General features: G+C 43.4%; 1 protein-coding gene across 1 annotated transcript; it reads right to left on the reverse strand.

The window, feature by feature from the left end:
• Positions 1 to 11,666: 11,666 nt before the first annotated feature.
• Positions 11,667 to 26,334, reverse strand: xirp2b (xin actin binding repeat containing 2b). Its single transcript, XM_053440108.1, has 10 exons — positions 26,284 to 26,334; positions 25,511 to 25,639; positions 24,756 to 24,845; positions 24,428 to 24,485; positions 24,234 to 24,322; positions 16,993 to 23,198; positions 16,359 to 16,866; positions 13,529 to 16,193; positions 12,615 to 12,745; positions 11,667 to 12,443 (listed from the first exon to the last, which is right to left on the reverse strand). Exons 1-9 carry the CDS (start codon positions 26,332 to 26,334, stop codon positions 12,654 to 12,656), a joined length of 9,888 nt encoding a protein of 3,295 aa, XP_053296083.1. The 3' UTR covers positions 11,667 to 12,443; positions 12,615 to 12,653.
• Positions 26,335 to 27,194: the final 860 nt, after the last annotated feature.

The following is a 27,194-nucleotide window of genomic DNA, read 5'->3' on the forward strand; positions in this document are numbered from 1 at the left end:
TGATTCAATGCAGATGTCAGTAAAACAACACTTTTGTTTACTGAACACACACAAAGAGATGCACATATCAATATTGATATCAGCTATGAGAGGAATGTTTATGCATTGAACAACTCAATGGTCTATCTAATAAAATTTAAGAGGTGAAGAATTTCTGATATCATACATCAGCCAAAATATATATATCAAACCTATATCAAACCTTTATGACAAAGAAATATAGGGTTGGTATTTTACAGTTGAACCATAAACTTGTTATACCTGTGCAAAATGTTTTAAACTGAATGCACATCTTTTCCTGCATTATTCTGTCAAGTAAAAGTTTTCATATCAGAGCATATCGGCAAACGTAAATGCTGGTACGTCTGTAAAAGGCTCACACCAGCCTATTTTATAACCTTATAGGCTTCAGTGTATATTGCTCTGTAGATCTAATGTTACTGTTCACTGAACGAAACAACTGCCATGATACAGTAAGGCGTCCATGTCAGGATCTATACGTACGTGTGCAACATATGACATTTACCATCCACTGAAAATCAATTTTCTACCAAACCTTTCACTGCAGCTTCTCCTTCTTTAAAGCTCACTGAGCAAACACAGGTTGAAACAAACAGAAACGCTGCAGACCAGGCTACTTAGGAGAAATTCATAAAAATGTTCTATTACAGTTAATTAAGATAATGGAAGCTGTAATGGGGGAGGAAACAAGGAACAACATCTAACAGGGAGGTTGCACACTAAATCAATTATTTGAGTCATCATCATAAAAGATTGTGGCCTATTACGGGAGTTCTTCACTAAAATCTTTATTCTGCAGCGAAGAGAAACATCATTGGTATTCTGTCGGGGACTTTTTTAAGTCAAACCGAGAAAAATGTTTTTCTCAATGGAGCCAGCACTCAAGAGTTCGAACGAATCCAACAGCTGACCTCTATGGTTACGACCGAATGGCTCGCTGGAGATTTAGTGCACGGTGCTGATCAGAACATAAACAAAGGGGCAGAGAAATGTCCCACTTTAAGATCACACAGGGACCCATATGGATTAATGTAGTATGCAGAGCACAAAAGCATATAAAGGAACACTACAGTAGATTATCCGACGGAATATCAATTAAAACATCTCAATGGTTGAGTGTTTTTTGTCTCTACCCCAGAGACAACACTGTCCTGAGATAAGGCTTCACCATACAAATTAATTCCAGTTGAGTCAAATCGAAGTACTTGGCCTTAGCACACGTTTAACGGCGGAGGAGTAGCTATATAGCTTGAGCTTTACTGTGCCATGAAAACAGAGAACACAGAGTACAGTGTTGCTTCATCCTCTAATTTACAGGATCAGTGTCCTGTTGCCTCAAACAGTGGAACCGACAGCGCCCACCTACCTCCATGCGGCCTTTACGTTGGCATGGTTATTAAGCAACAAATCCAGTAGGGGGCGGCACAGAGTTGAAACTTTCTGACAAAAACAAACATGGCGATGGTGGAGGAGGTTGCGATAATGTGGTTGGTCCGTTTCAAAGGGTTTGAGCGTCACTGTTCACGTACTTTTTTACCTTCACGTTTGGATGGTTGTTTAGCAATACATCCACCAGAGGGCAGCACATATTCTAGAGTTTCCGACAACAACGAATAGAACACGGAGGGACAGGTTGTGATAATCTACCTATTAAGAAAGAGATACAATTGACTCTCCCTGTAGTCTTGAATGGTCTCCTCTAAAAGCTCCACCATTGTTTTAATTTCTTTCTCATGTCCTTTGTTGAACTATTGGCTCCACTTCCCCCCCCAAGATTTCCTGTGCTACTGATCCTTTTATTTGAGTACGGACAGAAGGCTTCGGCCTTTTACCTATGTATCGAACGTTATGCAATAAGATGCTTGAGAAGGAAATGTAAAGTGTAGAGTTTTGACTTTGGCTACATTTCTTTGTTTGTATCCTGACCAACTGCTTTTAAACCATTTTCCCAGCTGACCTCAGACCTGCGCATGCTTTTTTACATTTGAACGTGCTGAATATGTTAAGTGATGTCTCAACGTTGTTTTTCTGCTGCCTACAGTCAGAAACTGGCCTGTAGGAAGATGTTTTTTTTCCATTCAGTAACGCCACAGGCTGGTCTGCCCGACAACAGCTGCAAAGCTCGAGTTTGACTGGAAAAATATTCTGCTCACAACAGATACTGTCATTTAGCTGGAGCACCTTTAAGATGGAAGTAGGAAATACATATCCACCTCAGCTCAGCTCTGAAAAGCTTTCAAGTCCTTAATCTTCTGCTGATATTACTGCAAATTGTCCAATTACGCCATGTCTCTTTTCCCTCCTCTGTCAATGCCTCCATCACCTCTCGTTAATACCTTGTGCAGTGCTTGGTGTTATATCACAATTAAAAGGTACTGGTATTGCCTAATTGATAAATACACCTCAGGGAAGCCCAAAAGCAAGATACAGTGTTTCTGTCTGCTCTAGTTTGGCTCAACCCCCCCACCCTCCCGTTCACACAGGAGCTTCAGTGAAGCAAGGAGAAGACGATTTTTCTCAGACACATGACATTACAATTCTGTCTCTCTCCGACAAATCAATAGGGATCCCTCGTGTCCGCTGATTTCAATCAGGGTTTCTCATTAAGAACGAGAGAGCTCTTTTCCATCTTTTCTAGTGGCAGAGCCGACACACCGCCTGTGGGGGTGTGATCGCCCTCCTCCATATCATCGAACAGGTGCTGCTTGCCAAGTTGCAGAGAAGTTGACCTTTCTCTCCTCCGAACCCTCCCGAATAAGTCGTACTGTTGCCGAAACTCAGAGGGTGTCGTCACGCTGCACAAAAAGATACAGCATCTATAATTACTGAGTGGATGAGGTGAGAGAGTTCTCGCAAAGTGGCAGCACAAAGAATTGCAACGCTAACTTCTCCAGGAGGTCTCCACATGCACGCTGAAATGAAAAGTGGAAAAGTGCTCGAGGATTGTTTTGGGGGCCAAATTAACTCAACTCAAAAGCTCTTTTACAAGCAACCATATCAGTGAAGGCTCCGGTGTTTCAGGGTATATAGATTCAGGACATTCACCCGCTTCACTTGAACAACAAAACACGGAAATCAGAGTCAGAAATAATGTTGCACTAAGTGCATTGTGCTGTATGTTGCAGGACTTCAGTACTTGTCGTCTGCCCGAGCTGAGCCTCGTACATTTTCTGCATTCACCACCGAGGCTCCACTTCCCTAATTGTCTTGGGATTTTGGAGGAATATCAATTCCAGGCAGGCTGTTCCCTGTTAATTCCGCGCCTCCGGTACAGTGTCACCTTCACAGCCTGTCCTGTGGCTCTGCACTTCTGAGGGAGACCAACAAGACTGAGAACTCAGGCACTGTTTCCTGTGATGGATCAAGGAAAGGGGATTCAGAGGCTGACTTCTCTGATAAGGAGCGCCACATAAAGGATCAGCTTAACAAAATTGACAGTAAGGCAGTGGCAGAGACAAATAAACACATGCACACAAAGAAAATAAATCCAGTTTACCACCGTATTCTCTCTCCGACAGGTTCTGTTGAGTGTCTAATGAACAGCTTTGTTTTGTCGACCTGGGCCATAAAAGACAGCTATAAGTATGTTTATCACAGGGTCCTGTCAAAGAACGCATTGAGGAAATATCCAAACGGGGTGAACAGTCCTGATCAGGGTCATTATTACTGCAAAGACTCCCGCTCCGAAATACGTCAAACGACTATCTTTACACACAAGCTGATTCGGCTACACAAGAAAAACGTTACTCAGCTTTGTCTTTGTGCCATTTTGCTGTTGTTGCTCATAATATATCTGCACCTGCATTATGCATGAGGTCCTGCAACATTTTGTCTTGTCTTGCACTAGGCCGACATTGTGCGTCAACCAAGCTAAAATCATTTCACACCTCTTTTACGGTGCCCACATAGACTGTGGAAGGACTCGCGATATGGTTGTGGAAACTTTTCTTTCTCCTTCAAAGATGAAAAGTCTTGCATTATTCAAATGCTGGAGGAACAGCAGCAGGTAAACATATTGTATTGTCTTCATGCACAGCATCTAGATGAAGGGGAGGCTCGAGTGCCTGTGGTAGCAGCTGTAACCGTCAATGACCCATAAGACACAGCCTTTCAAAAGAATTCTTCCTATACAAGTTGCAGGATGCATATTCTGAATCACTGCAGCGAAAACACCTCTCAAGGAAGAACATCTTTGAATTTTGAACAGCGGTAGCTGGTGTAAAACTACACATTTTGTTATGCCAAAGGATGTTATACAAGCAGAATTCAAATGGTGTCTGACTAAACGACACAATATGTGTGTGCAGTGCACTGACATATTGTGTTGTTTTCTGTTTTTGCCTTATGGCGATAAAACCAAGCTGTGACAGCCAGAAAGGCAACAGGGAATTTTTTTGTTTCTTTAATCAAAATAAATTCACTAACTCATAATATTAGAATAGATTAGGTTAACAGAGGAAAAACAGTGTGTGTTCCTTCCTGCTCAGTAAAACCAGCATCAGGCTCCAGCAAAACCCAGTGAGAGTAGGATGCACTGCACAGAGATCAGGATGAGGAGAATGCAAACATGTTAAACTGGCTGATTTGTATCACGTTGCATGTTTAACTGACTCAAGCCAAGAGTTTCCACGAGCAGCATCTTCAGTGGGAGTGGAAATGAGGGGACATGACTCCAGAGGGAAGAGATGATGCTGGTGGACAGAGAGCTTATTTACTCCATGACTGCATCAGATGACATTTTGGCCTCTACATCTTTCTAAACTAGTAGAAGTCTGCGGTGATTATAAATAGATCCGCTCTAAACATTCAGTGAGCGGCATGTTCTCATGTCTGTGTGGGTTTTCTCCAGGTACCTGAGGCTTCCTCCCACAGTTCAGAGACGTGCAGATCAGGGTTGGGTTAATTGGAGACTCTAATTTGACCGTAGGGGTGAATGTGAGTGTGAATGGCTGTTTGTCTCTGTGGGTTAGCTGTGTGATACACTGGCGACCCGTCAAGGGTGTATACCTCCACTTGCTCTACATGTGGGATTGGCTCCAGTCTCCACCACGGCCCTCAAAGGATAAGCCGTATACATCAGGGACGTAGGACCCACACAAGGCAACAACATCTATGAACTTCTTGCAAATTGACTTTACTGAGAGCATGGGACTGAAACAGGTGCAATGGTAAAGTTTATAATAGCATAGTTGTTTACTTAAAGAGTAATATTGTTTTGATTGATGATCGGATGCAAAATCCTCTATTTTAAAGTCAGGAGGAGCCTCAGGCCAGGTTCAGACAAAAGAAGTTGAAATGATATTCAGGTCGGGTTCTATCCCGCTGTGTGGGCTAACTACTTGATTTTTTTTTTATGCTTCACCTAATAGGGAGAAACATCACGCGTGGGTCTGGAAACAGGAAAACAGAACGCCTGTCGGGTTCAGGTCAGTCAGGTTCAGACCGAAAATTACAGCATGTCCATGCACCGCCCCCGACCTCTACACCCGTACACTCTTGCTTTGTATGAGGCACACTCACATTGAAATTGGGACAGCATGAGAACAACTGCAAAAAAAAGCAATGTGTCACATTAAATCAACTCATGGGTCAGAGGCAGTTCTCGACAGCACTTTGTTTGGTTTTGTGATGGAGAATCTTTTGCTGTCTCTGAATAGATTTTTTTTTAATCTGGCTGATTTTTTCCTCTGGAGAGCAATTTGTTGCCTCTGAATGTGTGAGTGTTTTTTTTGTGCTTTTTTTTTTTTTGAGTAAATCAAAATTGTAGAACCATGAGAAAAATAAATCAGATTTGAGCCGAGGCTGGAGACTGTTACAGAGCTCGCCGTCGCTCAGCTGAAGCAGCCTGTCATTCAAAGAGCATATGTGTTAAAGGATTACAACACAGCTCAGTTATGGTAGACTGGGGTATCGCACTGGGCCGAATAATGGAAACGTCCATAAGCAATAATTCTGTGAGGCAAAAAATAGCAACAGACGAAGAGCGGAAAGTCCTTAACACTAATTGAAACACTACTCACCCTGAAAATATTATTTGTATAATAGCAGTGATACTAGAATTAGTTTAATGTTGCATTATTAGACTATTATTTTCTTTATAGCGCATTATCCGAAAATGTTTTCGTTCATTCGATCCAATTGCACTTTGGCATTTTCTCCTGTTGCTGTTTTACTTTATTATTACTCAGCTCCATAACTGTTCAGTTAGATATAATGAGAGAAAAGCTTTCTCAGCTGTAACGTCTCATAACCGCTCTCAGCAAACAGATTCAGATGACTCCGTCTGTCTACACTGTATTTGAAAGACAAACACAAACTAACACACTGTTTAATGAGCCCAACAAGTTACAGGAGAGACGCTAAGCCTTCATTCATCGGCTCTTATCTCGAAAAACCCACAACATCGGATTTATTGATGCTCTTCTTATACAACAAACATCCCTCGCTACATGTACGCGTACGTTTCATCTTAAATGATACGATTCAAGATGTTAGCAGTCCCAGCATTAAAGCAGCTTCTTTAAACTCTCTCCTATTTGCAGTTTCAGGGTCACGGCTTGAGCAGAGCCTGTCCAAGGCCCTGTTTCGTCACTGCAATAAAAACTGCTTTGGTCTGCTGGTCACTGGGGAAATCAAGTCAAACTTCAAGAGGCCCTGGCTCAGACTCATTCCTCTAATAGGGGAGCCCGAATCCAGTCATGGGCTGGAATTGTTCCTCGATGCCTCCCAGTGAAATGCATTCCTTCACTCTCAGTATTTGTAACCATGAAATAATTGAAACGAAAAATGCCCCGTACTGGGATTATGGTGTCTTTTCAAATCAGTGTTTGAACTAATGTGCCCATAATAGCTTGTTTGTAAACTATATATATACTATATGCCTTAATATGGAAACCAAAAAATGTGAATACTGTCATTAGCAAATATTTCACTTTGCTTATTTAAGACTGCACTGTAACTTAAAATTCAGAGTCAGTTTTTAAAGGCTGATGCAAGACTGATGATATCATTTAATGAGCAAGAGCAGAAAAGCATATAATACTGCATCTATGTGTGCGTTCTTAGCAGGACTACACAGCAATGGTACCTTAAGGGAAAAAAGCCATTAAAGACAAAAGGCAAATTATACATACAGATCATTGAATTGTGTTGTTTTAGACAAATTGCAGTGCATTCTGGGAAGTGGGAGGTATGTTAAAAGATACAAGGATTAACGCCCTGCGGTTATATGCCTCTGCCAAACAGTTAAGTTGTAGTTTACATGTATGCATATGTATGTGAAATACAAAAACATAAGCAAAGTGTGTCTGTGTGTGTGGGGGGGTATATGTGTGTGTGTGTGTGTGTGTGTGTGTGTGTGTGTGTGTGTGTGTGTGTGTGTGTGTGTGTGTGAGCCACTTCTTATCTTTCCTTCTTGTACCTGGTTAACCCATCATCTAAATTTTTCTCCCCTCTGATCCTTCTCCCTCGCCAATCCCTCTTAACACCATCCTTTCACTCATCCCTTCTGTCATCTCCTCCAACCTCCCTCAATCCCGTGCACATCTCTCCCTCCCATCCTCTCCTCCTTCAGGAAGCGTCTGACACATGAGACAGATCCCTCACACTGAAGTCTCCCTACTCCCACCTTCGGATTCTTGTCCTGAATCAGCCCACTGCTTTGAGTCGAGATGTATGAGCTGGTTGCACCTAAAAACAACAAAGTTCCTCAATCCTGAAAAGGGAGAGAACATTCTTGTGTTGCATTTTGATATATGCCCCTGTTGTTTCTAATGGCTGTTAGGGGCTGCGATCGTAATGATTTACTGGAAAATAGCTGTGGAAGGCTCCAGTGTGTGTGTGTGTGGGTTAAAAGCATCACACGTGTCAACCTATTATTAGCTATAGCCTGAGCCCAGGCTGTTCTGGACAAGTAAATACTCTGCTATTGTCTGGATGTGACACAATAGCCATTATAGCCCTAAACTGCCAGGATGCACCGCATTAGATTATGCCAAGAATGAAATCATGTTTTTCGCGGATTTGCAAGAAACCCTCAACTGACACCATTACATTTCATACAAATACAAAATTGCCACGTTTTCTCTTTTACTTGTTTTGCACTGACCTATTTAATGATCCTCTAGTTCAAACAAAAACGTTCAACATACAGATACCTGGAGAAAATCAACATAAATGCATATTCTAAGACTAATGTCATGTTGGAAGCAACACTGGCTAAGCAAGACAGAACATTTAAACCAGGGATTAAGGCTTCACTCTCCCTCGTCTAATTACACCTTGCAGAAATGCGATTAGGGAGAGCAGTCACAGGAAGCAGGGCACAGACACAGACCTGCAGTTATGGCAGGAGCAGGATGAGCAGCCAACAAAAAGACAGACAGTCTGGCACAAATCACCGCTCGCTGTCTACTGGTGGATAGACATGTAACGGAAACCATCATGGGGTTAAATGAGAAAGAGGATTAGCGTCCGATCCAGATAATGATCTATGTCCTGGCAACGGCACCAGGCAGAAACAGATCGTGGAGACGACTCACTCACTCCAGACTTTGAACTTGTCAGAGTATTTTCATCAAATCGTTTGCGACACGAGATGCACAATAGGATATCAAGGAAGAGAAATATATTTGTGTACTCCAAAGGGAGACAAATGAAGGTAAAAGTGATAATCTTACATTTTTGAAAGATGCTCAATGGATTTTGAGGATAATATTTGACTAAAATAAGTTTGTCTTAATCAAGACTAATTTCTGTCCAAACATAAATGGTTCTATTAAATATTTTAAAAAAAAACATATTCCCTCAGTTTCACTGAAGTTTCAACACAAAACCTAAGTGGAGATGAGTTCTTATCAGAACATAAATTTTCGAAGCCGGCCCGTGTCTAAACTGGATATCTCAAACCACACATCTGACTTACTGAGCATTATCCATAATTGAACCTCTAATAAATAATACTGTAATCTTTACTGTTTTGAAATATCAGCATTATTGGCTAATAGGAACATTTGTTTCAAGTAAATTTTCTATGAGATGCTCCCTCCATGCTTTAGGGACGGGAATAAAAAAAAATCCCATCAGAATGAATAAATACATCTGATTAAAGTTTGATGGGCCAGCGTGTAACTTGGCCATCCGCACCGCCCATCGTCCTGGACAACCTACGCATTTCCACAAGGGTGCAGGGGGCTGAGAGCTCCACGGTGCCCCGTAGGACGGAGATCTGTGATCAGCCCGAGTAGCTGCATCACCACAGACCCAGACAGGTAGCTTATCACCGGACGAGCGGCGATCGCAGCCCCTAACAGCCGGAAAGCTGCGGATGAGCGCACGGAAGCATCAGGAAAGGACCTATTATTGTCTGAGGCGCAGCTGCTACAACCGCGCAGAAATCACAACAATAAAAGTAGAGACGTCCCTGCATAGGCGGCCACATTCCGCAGGATGAGTGAGGCTCAGCCCCGCAGAGCACACGCCATGATGGAGAGGAGGAGAGGAAGGGCATCGCTGCAGCGCCTACCTCACTCAGTGTCTCCATCCCACTCCGACTTGTGGTCCTGATGCTGCTGCCGCCGCTCCGACATCCTCCTGCACTGTTGTTCCACAATGAGGAGGGGGAGCACAGGGGGAGGGGGGACGTGATGGTAGTGGAGCCGCGGCTGACGCGTGGCCTGACGAGGCGGAGACGGCCAATCAGAGAGTAATCCCATGGATCCCTCACCAATCCGCTCAGAGAGGGAAAGTGCGGAGCGCGCGTGGACACAAGCAGCAGGGTAGATTGTCTCTGCGAGGGGATTTCAGCAAACTCCTGCCAAGTGTTCTCCAACCAAAGATCCCACTCTGTCGGCTGTCCAGCTGGAAACACCTCCTCACACAACCAAGTGTGTGCAGGGGTATTTAGTTATATACTGTAAGTTATTTAAAAAGAATCAGGACCTTTCTAAGATTATAGGTGCATCTCTAAAACTGTTCAGTAAAAGGCTCAAGGGTTTAAGGCTGTGATAAAGGCTAATGTGAAATAGGGAATACAAATTAAAGTATAGAATATTAATATTTTAACCTAATATATATGTATAATTTATATATATATATATATAGACAAACAAACACAAACCTATACACACATATACATGTAATATAAAGGATAAAAAACACACACATCGTGTATACACAAAGAAAGAACTAACAGCCTAATCTATGCAATTTATGTTATATACATAAGTATATAGGCTACATACTATATATATATATATGGATATTCATACATAAATAATATTTTAGGATATATATTCAACAGGGTCAAAATGCTCAAATGTATACTTTGTTGTGGGCTCTACAATATTTTCACATCAGTATTCAAAAGTAATATACAAGGTAAATGCTGCATACAACACCCTATTTGTGTCCCTACTTTAACTAATACAAAGCCTTATTTTTTAACTTGATATACTTCCTCCCCACATACTGAAATACTAATCCTTGCATATAAACTAACATATATATCTTGTTTTGCAGTTGTTTAGGTGGTCAGACTTGACAAATTGGATGCTAAGCTTCCACAGCGAGCAGCAGTAAGAGGATGAGTGCCCACATTTGGTCATTGGCTTATTTTAGACTGGCAGTAAAAAATAATTTACGGCGTGGTTTCCTCCGCTGCTGTATATCCCACTGCATGTGCTTAAACCGTCCCTCATCCTCCTGCCTGTCAATGCCCAGTTTCAAGTGTTCTCATATGGCTACATACAATTGGTTGTCCTGCTGAAGGGACACCTGCAGTCTGAGCTCCAGGGGTGGGGATAGCTTCTAAAGGAGATTATACTGACTGTGTGAAAGGGATCTGCTGACCTGACCCTGTCTACCGTAGGCGCGGCTTCTGTCAGATGCACGCCTGACAAGCTCTGTGACACTGTTCCTCTCTGCGTTTGATATGGATGAACTCTGGAGATGGAGCGACAGATTGACATTTCACATACGGTACACTGACGCTAATGCATAAAGTAGGCCAGAGACTTTCAAAGACACAGAGAAAATGAAACGGTGACATTCATACGTTTTTTTATTGCTCATAGATCAGCAATAAAGAAAGTGAACCAGCCTGACAGCATGACAAAGTCAGGAATTGTCTTCTATCGGTCTAATCTAAAAAATACAATTCTTCATTGCAAAATAGTTGTCGTTCAAAGAGAGGATACAAATGTCCAAAACAAACATGATCCCCACCAACTCACTGGTTTATATTATATACTTTCAATATTATAAATAAAATAATTCCAATAAGCTTTTTAGTAGTCTGCACACCAGGTGCTAAAAAGACAAATGCAAAAATGTTGATATGTTAAAAGATAAAAACCCTGACGAATAATACAACAGCAGAACAGCATCACCATGCAGTTACAAAAAAACATGAATGAATTGTACAATTAACCAATTAATGGTAGACTAAAACAAAAGGGGTGAAAAGGAAACTGGGAGGGCAGATTATATTTGAAAATGTTTATCTCTTTTACATTGCTAATACATATATTATTTTACTATTATACTACTAAATTTGACCTTATAATGTCTTTACTAACAATTGTTATCAGGTTATTAGGCCTCGAGCACGAATAGTGCAAGGTCCCTATTGAAAAATTACTTAATATAGTTTTTTCTCAAATTTGTAAATCGAATTACTTTGTGTCAAATAATAAATGGAAACAAATTCATAAAATTCAGCGGATGTAAAATTACACATAAGCACGTCAGTTCAAAGCACAACAATTCCCTTCTGCTTCCACTTTCCACATCTATCTCTCTAAAACGTACTATTCACACCATCTACGATACAGTTTGTCGTATCCTTACATCTCTTGTTCCCTCACCTCGACTTACTGCACGACCTTCAACCAAACACTTCTTAAGCTGAGCCTCCGGGACAGTTCTGTAACACTTTCTATTACCGTTCATTGTCGTGTGCTGCTCTTCTTTGTATTTACTCGACTAAACCGTGTATTTTGGTGACTTTCTTTCAAAGGGTACTTCTGGGAACAGCCTTTCTGTGCTGTTGTTTGGGGGACCTGGGGGAGTTGTCTGGAGGGGGCCACTGCGGTTTAGTTAGCTGAATGTCTTCTTCTATTTTAAAGGCCATCTTTGGGGTATCGGCCTCGGGGGGCCAAACTACAGATATTTTATTGGAGTGTGGTTTGTTTTCATTAAACGCTTTTGTCGTTTCGTTTTCACCGCTGTGTGTTTTGTCTACTGAACTAATGCTGCTCATGGAATATCTCCATTCAAGTTTCTCATCTGAGGGGATAGGTCCACCTCTTCCTGCAGGAGGTTTCAGCCCAAGTCCATTATCGTGGTTCCCTTTGGACTTGAGGAGTTGTTTGTAATGGTGCAGACAGTAGAAGTGTCCGTGGAGAGAGACGTAATTTCCAAGGCTACAAGAAAAGAGAAAACAACTCCTGTTGTTAGTTACACGACATAAAAAGCATGACATTGTTTTTTTGAACAATCAAGCTGTGATTAAAACACCAAGAAATTAAGTAAATAATATTGCAATGTTCAAATAGTCCATTGTGGGCATTTATTTGAATGAGTGCCACATTTACCTTAATTTATTTTTGCAGTGCTCACAGCAGAAACAGGATTTATGGTACTTGTTTTTGTCCACTATCAGAGCATCCATTGGATAAGCTCTCCTCCGACACAGTGTGCAGAGCTCCGACTTCGGAACTCGAACCTGTTTGAAAGAGATAAATGGAAATTGTGAGTTGTTGTTTTTTCATCCGTCCAATGTGAAAAGCATTTTCTCTGGACTGCGTCACAATGCAATAATGAGCCAGAGCTTTTATTTCAGTTGTTATTATGGTTAATCTTGCAAATACAAAGCAGTACGGCACATAATGGTTGCACTTAAAAGGTTACGTGTCATGCTCATTCATTCCTTTAAACTGTGGCAACTGCTGTCAGAGGGAACAGTTAAAATGTTTCTTCAGGTTTTAGTTTTACTCGCTCCAGTTTTCACAGATACCTGCAATTTAGAAAGAGACAGACTGTAAACAGTCTCTGTTCAAGGTTGTTTGCGAGGGTTGGAGGTAATTGGCTTCCATTTGTATTCAGCGGGAAAGGACATTCTTTGAAAACAGCATGGCAACTCGGCACACTCCTTTTGCTGATGAGGGCCTTGAGAATATTAGCAAGCTAACTTCCAAAAGTAAGAAGTTAAGGATGACCTCCTAACCATGAGGATGTTAGTATTTCCATTGAAAGCATGTTAATGAGAACACATCTGTGTGACACAGCCTCACAGAGCTGCTAGCATGGCTGAAGAATCCTGGTCTTGTTGGTTATTACCGGCACCTCTGGTCGTACATAAACACTTGCGTAATCTACATGTATATATATATGCACACAGTATTGGTAATTCTGCTTTTGCAACACAGCACAAACAAAAACACTCAAATTAAAGCCACCCGTTGTCCATGCCATTCAGTTCTGTGGTGTCATGCTGCTCGGGTTTTACCAGATGAGACGATCCTTGTTTCACTTGACAGAACTTGGGCCGTCGTCTCTTCAGAAACAGAGTAGCCAAGACTCTTGAAAACTGTCTCACTCTCCGTCCACGTCTTGTGGAAGTTCCTCAGCAGCTTCTCCGTTGCGTCTTCATCGTACGTTTCTGTTCGCCTCGCTGCTGCAGCTTTTCTTTTGACTACATCGGCGTAGGAGAAAGGAACCTGTTGGCTTGATGCGCTCTCCGAAAGCTCGATGACAGCCGTCCTTGTTCCGATGACCTCATTACCAAACTCATCAACATTTGAGAAATGTTCTGTGATTGATTTGGCTTCAGAGAAGGCTGATGGTTCTTCTGGCACAGCTTCTGCCTCATGTTTCTGGAGAGGGAGGGGGGTGCTCTGCCGTGAGCCTCCCCTGGTCTCTTGGGCCCTTTCCCGCTTTGAAGTGTCTGCTGTTGTTTCACTCAGATTTGACTCAGGCTCCTCCTGATCCTCCCTCTCCTCTCTGAAAGAGGAACTTAGCTCACCCAGTTCAAAAACATTTTTAATAGCCTGGATGTCAAAACTTGGCATTCCCTGTTCCAGGATGTCTACTTTCTCTTTGTTACAAGCTGTTCCTTCAGTATAGTTGTGAAGCTGATCTACGAGTGGGATAAGCTCTTTTTTTGAATACATTTTCTCTTCTGATGATTCAAATTTATTTACAAGACCAGACAAGTCCGCTCTGGGAAGCTCATCCGTTCCTTTGTTCTTATTTTCTGCTGCATCCTCCTCCAGGTCAGGGCCCAGTCGTTCAGGGATAGCAATGGGCTCCTTCCGCACGTAGGTCTTTTCAATTTCAGCCTTTTGAGCATCTTCAAAAAACTCTCTCTTTTCTCTGACTGACGCAGACGACAGCTCTGAATCTTCTTCAAGATCTGGGTTATATGGACACAATGGTGCTTGAGTCCCAGACTCACCTTGTGTTTCATTCGCTGTCAAAGTCTGAGCCTCCACAAATTGAGACTCGATTTTGATTTGCCGATGGAATGATGCAGGCGGTTCCACAATCTCTGACTTCTTCTCTGATATCTGCTGTGGAGCAAGAAGGGGAGGAGGGGTGACGCCACGTGAGAGCTTTGCTGTTGTATCTTTGAGACGAGCCAAATTTTCTGCTCTGTCGAAAGTTGGAGAGGGCGTTATTCTATTGAGGCGAGATGTCGGTGTGTCGCACCTGCGTGGTGGTGGCGTGGGAGGTGTGGGAGGCCTGTGCAGCAGGGTAGGCGATGGGGTTACCCTCTGGGGTGAGTTGGATCTTCGTGTGGATTCTATTGTGATGAATGTCGGCGAGGGAGATCGCATCCTCAGTAATGGCGAAGGAGCGCGCAAGTCGACAGACTTGAACTGACTCACTTCTTCTCTCCATACTTGAGATGTCTTTTTTGTTATTTGGTTCTCAATTTTGGCAGAGCCAATACTGATCTTGGAAATTCTTTGTGTTGCCCCACTAGAAATCGCCTTCTCAGAAACTGACTCATATTCATGCTTCTCCATTGTCTCATTATCTTCCAGAAGCATTAGTTTAGCTTCGGCCAGTTTCCTCACATGTGAGAGAATTTCTTTATTTTTATGTGCATCACTCTCCACCACAGATTCCTCCAGTTCACATCTTCTCTGTGGACTTATGAGCCAATCTGGGAGAGCACTGAGCAGAGTCTTTAAAGATTTAGAATCATTTTTTCTTTGTAGTTCTTTCGTGTGAGAGATTAACACTTGGACCTCTCGCCTTTGAGAATCCCCATCTGTTCTTCCGGTCGTGGACTTTGCCAACTGCGTTTGTTCTGACCCGCCAGTCACTGTAATTGGGACATTCCTACTTTTTTTCTGTGGTTCCTCCACGCTCTGCTGAACAAGCGTCACTCCTTTCTTCTTTTCAGACGACTTCATGTCTTTTTGAATTTCTTTTTGCTCTAGTTTCTGATGGTCTGTGGCGATGACTTCCCTCATGACTTGCATGTGCTCTTCTTTTAAACTTTTGTGAACTTGGGAAACTGCAATTGTGTCCTGAGTTTGATGGGTAGTAACAGTCTTGGTTTCTTTAGCTTCTACCTTCGATTCTGTGGAAACATCTTTACTTTGACTCGGCGGTGATCCCCCTTTAGACCTTTTGGACTTCTTTTTCCTCTTTGTCGGAGTCGGAGTTTCTAATTGGACGTCTGTTATGATCTCAGAAGCAGCCAGCGCTGAGACAGGAGCAGGCGAGGCTGTGACTTTCTTAATTCCAAGTTTTAACTCTTTGGATTCACTGATCCCTTTCACCCTTGTAGTTTCCACCTTCAATTCTTGTGAAACACTCTGTTTCTGACTCTCATACGACATTTTTGTCTCTACTTGCTTCTCTTGTTTGTTGTTCTTTTTCCCCTTTTGGTTCTGTTTGCCTGTTTTTCCATTTGCGGTGGCAGCTGTCTTGTCTGTTTGCACTGGCTGATCAGAAACCTTCTCTTGGCTCTTGGTAGGAGAGTGATCATTCTTCTTTTTGTTTTCAAGCTGTGGTGATTTTGACTCCTTTACATTTTTGCCTGAAGTGACATTGTCTGTTTTGGAGGACTGATTAGGAAGGTTAGTGATTAGTTTGGTTGCTGTATTGTCTGTAGTCTTCTTGCTCTCTGATTGCGTTTTGCTTGATTTTACATTCTCCTCAGCAGTGACAGAGCGTTCAGGTTTAGGCATCTTGCCTTCCTTTTTATCTTCAGATTTGTCGGATCCCTTTGTTTTCTGACTTTTAGACTCCTTTCTCTCAGCAGTCATGTTTTCTGTGTTTGCAACCACAGTGTTTGACGTGTGGACCTCGCCAGTAATGACAGACGCCGCAGACTGACTGGAGGAAACCGAAACTGTCTTCTGTGATGTTGAATGCATCTGTTGTCTCATTGAAGTCTTTTGAACGGAGACAACCTTAGAAGTCTCAGAGACAGTTTGCTGTTTAGCATTAGATATAATCATAGAATCACTGAGCATTGTCTCCTGACTGGCTCTGACTTTGCCATGGGTGGTATTAACAACATACTTGGATAAATCACATGGTGCTAAGTCTGAATGAACATTGAGAGACGTCTTTTCAGCTTGCTGCTTTGTGATTTCGGATGTTTTGGCGTCGAACTGCTCAATGTCTTCGTTTGAGAGCATCTCAAGAGCTGCATTAACCGAGTCATGTATGTAAATGGGGGTTGGAGTTGTTGGTGGCGTGTTTTCGTCTCTCAGTTTCCGGAACTGTTCTTCTGCTTTTATCAGAGGAGTTTTGAATTTAGTCATTTTCCCTTTCATGGGGGGAGTAGGAGAAGACGGAGGGGTGAATTTAGTCATCATCCCCCTCACGTGGGGAGTAGGAGAAGACGGAGGTGTGAATTTAGTCATCATCCCTCTCATGTGGGGAGTAGGAGAAGACGGAGGGGTGACTTTAGTCATGATCCCCCTCATGTGGGGAGTAGGAGAAGACGGAGGGGTGACTTTAGTCATTATCCCCCTCATGTGGGGAGTAGGAGAAGACGGAGGGGTGACTTTAGTCATTATCCCCCTCATGGGGGGAGTAGGAGAAGAAGGAGGGGTGAATTTCACAGGAGCACCATAAACTTTCTGTAATGGTCGTGGTGACTCGGGCGGTGGAGGAATTTCATATGAGACAGTCTTTGATGTATGTGTTGTTGTCTTTGATTGGCTTTGGCTCATTTCTACCTTTTTCTTAGATGTAACCTCCACCTTCTGTGTTTTGCTGATCTCCACTTTAGGCTCCAGTTTCGGGACTTGGTGCAAAGTCGGAGCTTTCACTTTTTTCACAGTCAACCTTTTTGCTTTGGCTGGTGAAGGGTGAATTGCCTGTGCTGGCATACTCTCCAGTTCTTGTTGAGATGGAGGAGGTGGGAGGAGGTCCTGCTCACTGGTGAGGGGTGGTGGTGGAGGAGGAAGCTGATCAATGTCAGAATCAACAGAGGGAGGAGGAGGAGGAGGAGTGGGAGGAGGAGGAGGAGGAAGGTCAGTGTCTACTACTGGAGGAGGTGGAGGTGGGAGAGGCAGTTCAGGCTCTGGCACTTGTTGTTGTAAGATGTAAACACCAGTTCTCACTCTGGTTTTGTCTTGTTTTGTCATTCCCCTTTGGTTAGAGTTTAGATTACGAAACTCTGTCTTCACTGTTTTGATGCCATGGTTTTGAGTTATAGTTTTATGCTCCACCACAGTTGTCGATTGCTGAGAAGACTGCTCCACAGAACAAGTCTTTGCTGCAACAGCTTCAGTTTCCTTCAAGGATGTTGATGTTTCAACCACATTAGCTGTTCTTAACTTCTGAATGTTCCTCTGTGCATCAGCATTCATGTTTTTAACAGGAGGGCTCTGCTTGACTCGAGCTCTTCTGTATGCTCCTTGCCTGACTTTGGTTTGAGCTTCCCGCTGCGCTGTTTCCAGCAGAGATTTAATAGTGCCTTTTACATCCCCCTTTATCACCTCTTCTTTCTCCAGCTGGGTCTGCTCCTGCATGTCATATAATGACTTAATTGACATCTTGACATCACCCTTTACGTCGCCCTCGTCGCTCGGGCTTCTTTCCATCCTCGGTGAAGGTGGAGACTCCATTAAGAGCTGAATGGTCCCTCTGATGTTTCCCTGCACATCTATTTCCTGCTGACACGTTATCCTTTCACTGGAGGCATCGTGTAGGTTTTGCATTGCCATGTGAATATCACCCCTCACAATTTCCTCCTTTTCAACCTCCCGCACCGTTTGCTTTGCCAGCTCCAGAGATTTCAGCGTGGCCTTTACATCTCCAGAAACCAAATCCTCAACATCAACTTTAGTCCTCGATGTTGCTGATTTCTCAAGCGATCTCTTAGCCCCCCTGATATTTCCTGGTACGATATCTGGCTTCTCCACCTCCTTGTGGTGCTGCTGAGCCTTCTCGAGACAGCGCAGAGTCTTCGTTAGGTTGCCTTTCACCACCTCCTCTTTCTCCATAACAACGGTCTGATTCACCGATTCAGAGAGGGAACTCATAGCAGCCCTTAAATCACCCTTGACGATCTCCTCTTTTTGCAGTCTCTCTACGGTCGGCTCCGTCATGAACATTTTAACTGTGTTGTGAACATCACCAGGTGTCACATCCTCTACTGTGCGCTCAATTTGCATTTGACTCCGACCAAGGATCAGTTTCGTGCCCTTGATGTCACCTCCGACGATCTCTTCTTTTTCTTCTCTCTCAGTTGACGTCTCGTCAGTTCCTAGATGGAGCTGTTTGAGATAGTCAAGTGCCCCAGATTCAATACATGTGGAGTAAAAGTTGACATTTCCTTTCTCAATATCACCCACCCTTATCCTCATGGCCTGATCTGTCTTGTCAGAGCTGGACAGTTTTTGGAGGGTGCTCTTTATATCGCCTCTTACGATGTCTTCTCTTTCAACATTGGCATTCTCTTGCTGATTGAGAAGGGAATATATTGTCATCTGTACGTCTCCTTTTTCGCCTTCCTGGATGAGTATTCCATGTTTCTTTGACCCGTCCCCACTGAAAAGGTTGTTTATAGCTTCCCGAATATCCCCACGTAGTATCTCCTCCCTTTCAGTAGAGCTGCCTGTTTTTTGGCTGAATAGCTCCTGCATGGTTGAACTAATGTTGCCCTTCTCCTCTGAATCTATGATGATCTGCTGCTCGCCTCGTTCCTGTCTGGTCAGTAGGTTCATCATGATCGTCTGCAGATCTCCGCTGATGACGTCCTCTCGTTGAATCTCCGGAGCCTGCGTATTCATTAACTGATACTTTGCCATCCTCACATCTCCAATTTCATCAGCTTCAATGAGTATTCCCTTCGATTTCACCATTTCCTGACTATAAAGCTCCTCAAGCGTTCCCTTGACGCTCTTCCCCAAAATTTCAGTCCTCTCCATTTTGGTCTCATTAAAGTCATCCATTGGTGTCGTTTCAAAGAGCCATGTCGCTGTCTTCACATCCGCTTTGGGGATTTCCTCTTGAGTGACGGTTGTCTCCACATCTTCATCTGCCTCTTTAATGTGGTCAAGAGGATTTTTCTCAAAGAGCCAAACTGACTGTTTAACATCTCCCTTTGCAACCTCCTCCCTCTTAACAGTTTCAATCAAATTTTCAGAGCTCATGCTCCTTATTTTGTCGATTGACTGGGTTTCAAATCTCCACTTCGCAGTCCTGACATCACCTTTTTGTATTTCACTTACATTTACCGTTCTAACAGACTCCTGTGATGAGGCATCCGACTCAAAACGGTGTTTATTCATGCTAACGTTACCTCCTTGAATGTCATCTACAGTCTTTGTGAATTCCTTCTTTTCTTCAGCAATCCTATCAAGATTTTGGGTCTCAAATTTCCACTTGGCAGAGGTGACATCACCTTTTTGCACATCCTGTTGTGTGACAGATTTTATGACATAAACCTCATCTGTGTCATGGATGGCGTCGAGAGGCTTGGTTTCAAACAACCACCGGGTTCCCACTACATCTCCTCTTGATACCTCCTCGCTCGTCACAGTGGTGACCTCGTGGTAATGGCCCTCTTTGTCTTGAATAGCATAAAGGGGCTCAGTTTCAAACATCATGGTGTAATTTCTCACATCACCTTTCTCATCTTTGTCGCGAACAATCTTTTGTATTTTCATCAGCTCTGAGTCAGATTCGGCCGACACCTCGTGGATTTTATCCAATGAGCGTGTCTCGAAAATGAAGCGGCCTTTATCTACATCTCCGCCTTGTACATCATTTACTGTGCGGCTTATCGATTCGTCTTGGCTTTCGTGTAATGTATCAATGGATTGGTTTTCAAAGCGCCATTTGCAGGTCCCCACATTTCCTCCTTGTATATCCTCAGTCTGAACTCTCTTGAGCTTTTGCATCACTTCGTCAGATGTTGAAGTCATGATATCTGAGGTCTGGTTTTCAAAAACATACTTCATCCTCGACACATCGCCTGACCCGATGTCAATCTCAGTTACGCGCTTGAACGAATCCGTCTCCTCCCCGGTGAGGTTCTCCAGGTTCTCTGTCTCAAAGAGAAAACGAGCCGTTCTCACATCCTTCCCTCGAACGTCCTCCTGATTGACTGTGCACGTTTTCAGAACTGTCTCCGTTTCGTGGAGAGTATCAAGTGCTTGTGTCTCAAAGAGCCATGTGCATGTTTTGACATCTCCCTTTCGCATATCTTCAGACTCATTTTCACCCTTCAACTCTGATCTTTCGCACAGGATGTCCATCGGTTTGGTCTCAAATAGCCACTTGCAGGTTTTCACATCGCCCTTCATGACATCTTGTTTTGTACTGGTCTCCACAGTTTCTTCATCATCAATATTGCTGAAGTACTTAATAGCATCGAGAGGCTGCGTTTCAAACAACCACTTTGCAGTTTTAACATCACCAGATTCTATTTCTTGCTTGGAAATACCTTTGATAATTTGGTATCTATCCATAGTTTCGTCAAACTGGTCAATTGGTCGAGTTTCAAACATCCACTTGCAGGATGTTACGTCTCCTTTCACAACCTCTTCACGCCGCACTGTTCTCACCTCATGAAAGTGGCCCGAACTGTCTTGCATGGCGTAAAGCTGTGAAGACTCAAACAGGTTTTTATTTGATTTCACAGACCCACACTGCGCACCCTCTATGAGGATCTTATGTGATTCATCTCTCCAGTTTGAATCTGTGCTCTCAAAGATTTGCTTGTAGTTCAAGACGTCCACTTTATCAATTTCCTCCAGGTCGATTGTTCGAATGACTTCCTTCTTTTCCTCTCTAATCTGTTCCAGGGGTTGGCTCTCGAATCTCCATTTCTGATGTCTCACGTCACCTTTTTCCTCATCAAGTGTCGGTGCTTTTTTAAGTTTGCCCACCTCTGCAAGCTCTTTCAACTCGTCATCTGGATTCGTTTCAAAATAATCCCTGGCTGATCTCACGTTACCTGCGATAATCTCCTCCTTTGTCATAGACTGAGTATTTGAATCATCTTTCAAAGTATCCATTGGCTGCGTCTCAAATGCCCAGCAATTCTTACGAACATCCGCCCTGCAGCTTGTGCCATCCTCCTGCGTGAGGTCTTCCTGAATATTTACGGTTCGTGTAACCTCCTTCTTGTCCTCCCTTATGTGCTCCAGAGCTTGACTCTCAAAGCGCCACTTTTGGTGTCTCACATCCCCTTTCATTTCTTCACTTACTGTTGCCTTTTTAAGTTTTCCCACTTCTGTGCAATTCCTCCTGGCTACTTGAGGGCTGGTTTCAAAAAAGTTCCTCGCAGATCTCACATTGCCTCCGATGATATCTTCCACAGCCTGAGGTCTGGCGTTGGAGTCGTCCTTCAGAGAATCCATTGGCTGGGTTTCAAACACCAGGCAGTGTTTGCGCACATCGGTCCCAATGAGCTCTTCCTTCTCCATCTGAGAGCTTTCCCACTCGTTGAAGGAATTCAGCGTCTTGATCTCGAACAGCCACCTGCCCCAGTCTCCCTTACTGCTGTCCTCCATGGAAAGACTGCATACAAGTTTCAGAGATGTAGGCTCTCTGTTTGTCATGTCCAGGGGTTGGGTGTCGAAAAGCCAGCGTGACGCAATGGAGTTTTCTAATTCGGTTTCAATCTTGCGCACAGACTTAATCTCCAGCATCTGGCTCGATTGACCCATAATGATGCATTTAAACTGAGTGTCAAAAGTGCTTGTTATGGTTTTCACATCTCCGTTAATTTCCTCCAACACTGCCCTCAGACTCAGCAGGTGGCTCTCGTCAATGGTCTCGGTGTGCCCGAGGGTTTCCATGTACTTATTGTCAATCATGTAAATGGTGGCATTTCCATCCTCTTCAGTGAACGCGACCTCTTTAGTTAAATCCTCCTCCGTACGCATCTTGTTCAGAGTGTCCATAGATTGGGTTTCAAAAAGCCACGCTGCAGCACGCACGTCCCCTTTGTCAAATTTGCTGGATTTATTTCTGTATTCTGTGGAGTTGGGGTTTTGTGAACCCAGCTCATCCATCTGCTTCGTCTCAAACATCCAGGCTGTGCGTCTCACATCTTTGCCGAGAATCATTTCCTGTTGGGTTATTTTCTTGTCGTCGTCCTCCTCCTCCTCATCGAGAGTTTCATCTTTGATGGTGTCCAGCGGCTTATTTTCAAACATCCAACGCATGTTCTGCACCTCGCCAGGAAGAATCTCCTCCCACTCCGCGTATTCCTCATCGTTCATTTCATTTGGACTAACACTGTCGTCCTTGTACATGTACTCTTCTCTCTCTAACTGGCGGATCTCTGTTTCATTGTTGTCGCTCAAGCACTCTTTCTCGATGTTCCTGCGAACCTCAGGATGAATGTGTTTGTAAAGCCGTTTCAGCTCTGACATGCCCTTCTGTTTGAAGTAGGCCTCTCTGTTTAGTTGGTATTTGGGGTTTGCTGGCTCTGGAGGCTCGGGTGAGTAATGGCCCTCTGGAATATTATCATCGTCTAATGGCATTTGTAGTAAGTCGGGGGGTGGGGGTGGAAGATAGTCAGAATCCTCAGCCGGTGGGGGCGGGAAGTCTGCATAATCCATCACTGCAGCTGTTGTTTCTTCTCTCGCTCCAGCAGCAGCAGACGCCTCGTAGACCTCACAAGTCAAGGCGTTGTTATGTGTCACATTTGAGGACCACTTAGCACGATTGATGTCACGTCCAATCTTTTTAAGGAACAAAAACCACATTTATGGGTAAATACCTATAAGTCCATTCCATTACTCCCAGGCAGAGCTATATGTGCATTACAAGTCACCTTTTTGTACCACTTGCAGATTAGGTACAGAATTGACATCATATCACATGAATCATGCAAACTGATCAGTTTGTACAGCTGCTTCCCATTTAAAGTGATAAACTGGTAAAACATTGCTTTGCTTTCATTGTGAAGCTGGAACAAGAATACATACAACTTCAGTAAAGTTAACGTCAACACTGAACACAGGCTTTCTTGTTTTGACATTGGTTTGGTTTTAATACCGCAGGAAGTACAGGAACAATGAAGAGGAGCCACTGTGGGTGTTGGATGATGAGTTGAAAACAGGCTGCACACTTCCAACTCCTTAGCAAGGTGACTAACTTCATGTGTGTAATACAGTCAGCAGCACGAAATCAGATCATGATTGCAATTATCTACAAAAAATGACTTTTTTTACTGGCTGCACTGTGAACACACACAACAGCTGCTCTTCTATTGTACTTTTGATAAAGAAACAAACTGATTTATCATTAAATAGCTGCACAATTAAACTAGTTTTTTGAGCAGTAAACTAAATTATACGACTTTTAGTTGATGAAACACATTAATACTAGTTTAAATATATCATGTACTAGCATTATATACAGGTTTGAAAATGGCTCCTAACACCACCTAGTGTTTTAAACTGTTGTGAGTATTGGCCTGCTTACATAGGATGAACCGTTTGGAATGTCTCTATGGCATGACTCCCTTAGCCCCACCCCCCCAGCTCTGCGGGGCATGTTTTGAATTTCCAGGGAGTGACACTTCAGACGAAACTTAGGGATGAAGTTACACTTTAAACAGCACTTGCTGTTACCACCAGTAAACCAGGAAGAAAATATTACAGATTTTCACTTTAAATAATAGATCAAGTATCTTAAAGTACACATTCTTAAATTCCCCAAATGAAAAACGCTTCTCTGTATTTGCCTGACTCGAGTGAAACTGAAATGCTTACCTTGACTGGTTTGGGAGGAGCAGCTTCTTCTATTGATCTTTCAAAGCGATCCCTCAGTTCTTTTGTAGTGTACCTGGGAAGGTCCTCTTCTAAAAATCAGCACAGACGTGAGAATAAAGGGAGGCCTCAAATTTGCAGTGACAGTCTTTATAGCAGAGGATAGAAATATCCAAAGGAAAATAAACCCATCCTACCTGTTTCATCTTGATGGTTTTCATAACTGGATGCCAGGTTATTGTCGCTGTACGACACCTGTGTGTGGAAACGAATGAAAAAATGTTTGAGCATCATCAAGTACACAAATTGAACTTGTCAGCTACACCCTTCAAGCGCTGCCCATGTTCTCATTAAGTGCTTTCAATCCCAGCCTAGACTGTTGTTCCCCACTACACAAACATTAATTACACAAAATGGATTGATTGCAGTCTGCTCCAGTTTTTTTTCTCAACAAGGTTATTAAAGAGTCGATCTCATTATCAAAGCCACGGCTGCAGAAACACAGTGGCGGGACGCGTTCAGTACCATCGTCTCCTGGTTGAAGTTGAGCTGCTGGCTCCCCGGGACGACCTGCCTGCTGCCGCTCGACACAGTCACCTCCGAGTTTGACGTCTCCTGTGAAGATGAAGAAGACAGCGGGGTTGTCAAACACGGGCGGAGAAAAAAATGCGTCCGCGCTGCACAAACCCCAGCGTCACGCAAACGACTCCCAATGTTTAATTTCACACATAACCACAGTGCCTTGTTCATAGCCACAGATGTGAGTTCACTCCGCTACAATTTACTCCGACAGTCAAAGCTTCACAGTACATGACCGAGCGGAGACAATGTTGGATGCTCGCTGCGGTTCGAGATAACTAATCACAGATGGAGGCAGGATGTCAGAGAATGTGCCAGGCTGTTCACTCACAGTGTACGAAGAGCCTGGGATAATGAATTCCTTTCCACCGCTTTGTTCAGTTCAGCCGAACGGAGCTACAGTCTAAGTGTTATGAAACTCCCTTGAGGTTTTTCCATGAAAGCTATTAGAAGTGTCAAGTATTGTCTGTAACATAAATGCATAGACTTTTCCTCCGTTCGGTTATCGGCACAATAAGTCGATTTGTTCCTTGCAAAGCTCCCCATGCAGCGATGCAGATGAGAAGCTAGATGGAGGAGTGCAAATAGAAACCAGCTCAGGTAGGTAGAAGCAACACGGTCATTTACCCACAGTCACCTCTTTCATGCTGTTAGTGTCATCCTGACGAAGGTATATAGACACTGCGTTCTAATATGTGTACCTGCACAGTTCGGTGATGGAAATGGAACTGGGTTACATTGTGTGATGTGGCCGTTTCCTGGGTCTCAAATTGTTTCCTCACACTGGCGATTCCCACTGGCAGGGAGCAGACCTCCGATTCCTCCATGACCTAATGAAGCAGGAAATATTATTAGCTGCCTCCATTTCTTCGTGACCTGAAATCACACAGATGCTGCGAGGGCTGGTCTCTGCTGTGTGCATGCAGCTCAGGCTGTTGTCAAATGTGTTGCAGCCAATGCTATATGTGTGCGGTTTGCTTTCTGCAGACACACAAATGCAGAAACAAACTCACGTATATTCTTTTATGTCATGGTTCCAAATTGACATTAGAGATTGCACAAGCTCTTAAGACCAAAGCCACCCATATGTTATACTCTATATGTTTACTGCACCATCCCTCTATATTCTGCCCTGTGAGGGGAGTCTCATGTTCCCCCCACTATTTATACATGTACATGCAATATCGCTCACCCCGTTTTCACTGCTCCAAAACTGTCATCAGCTCCACTATTAACTGCATGACCGCACCAATAATAATGGTGACAATACCTTCTCAGTGTAGTTCAGCTACTGTGCAGGTAAGAGACTTTACCCCACAACATACACCCCAAGAAAGCAAACAAACTGTTATAATTAGCCATTTAGGGTTGGCCTATACCTTAGGCAAGTTTTCTTTTTCAGTGCAGGCAGAGCTCTAATAGTAGTATGTGTCATAGCTGAAGCGACACCCAGTCCATGCACGAGCGTAAATACCCCGCTGGGGATGGTGTTGCCCGCTCGCTTGGAGACAGCTGCCTGGTACATGGCCTCACAGTTGGTCAGTGGGATGACCTCTGAGTTCGCAGAGTGAATCCGGTTCCTCTGGTTCAAAGCTTACAGGAAGTCCTGCCCTGGTTAAACCTGCGCTGCCAGCAGCTACAGCACAGATAGCCAGCAAAACTGTTACAGTAAGAACGCCTCTTACATGTGTTATGTGGTCTTTTCTAATTTTTCAAGAGGTAGCACCTTTATGTTCTCACCAATTTAAAGGGCCAGTGTGTAATATTTAGGTGAAAGGGATCTATGGGCAGAAATTCACCTTAAGATAATCGTAGTGTTGTTTTCACTCGTGTGTTTCATCTAAATTGTACGAATTGTTGTATCTTTACCCTAGAATAGGGCCGTTTATATTGAAATACTCGATATTTGAATTGGGAGCAGGTCCTCTGTACGGAGGCAGCCATGTTTTTTTTACAGTAGCCCAGACAGGACAAACTAAACACCTTTTGAGTTTTTATGATTGAAAGATACCACAGGTTCTCTTTCAGGCTTGGAAGGCGAGGGTGACAGGAGGGGTATTCGGCTGCAACGTGCAACTTCACCACTAGATGTCACTAAATTCTACACACTGAACCTTTAGGCAGTTTGAAAGTACAAATCTAGAAATATTAGTATCTGGCAGACAACATGGCTCATGTGGTGATTATTCTATATTTTGTGTATAAATCATAGTTTTTTCAAAAGAGAAGCCCCCAAAGCACCAGTCTTCTAGTAGTTTGTAATTACTAGTTAGTTTGTAACTACATTCACAAAGGCAACAAAGTGTGAGGCAGAGTAATGCTTTCACTGTGATACATCAGTACAGGCAGTGCTTTTGTGTTGACGCCTTTAAAACGATCCATTGA

The sequence above is a fragment of the Pleuronectes platessa genome, chromosome 14 (genome assembly GCF_947347685.1).
Source record: "Pleuronectes platessa chromosome 14, fPlePla1.1, whole genome shotgun sequence".
NCBI classification, from domain to species: Eukaryota; Metazoa; Chordata; class Actinopteri; order Pleuronectiformes; family Pleuronectidae; genus Pleuronectes; species Pleuronectes platessa.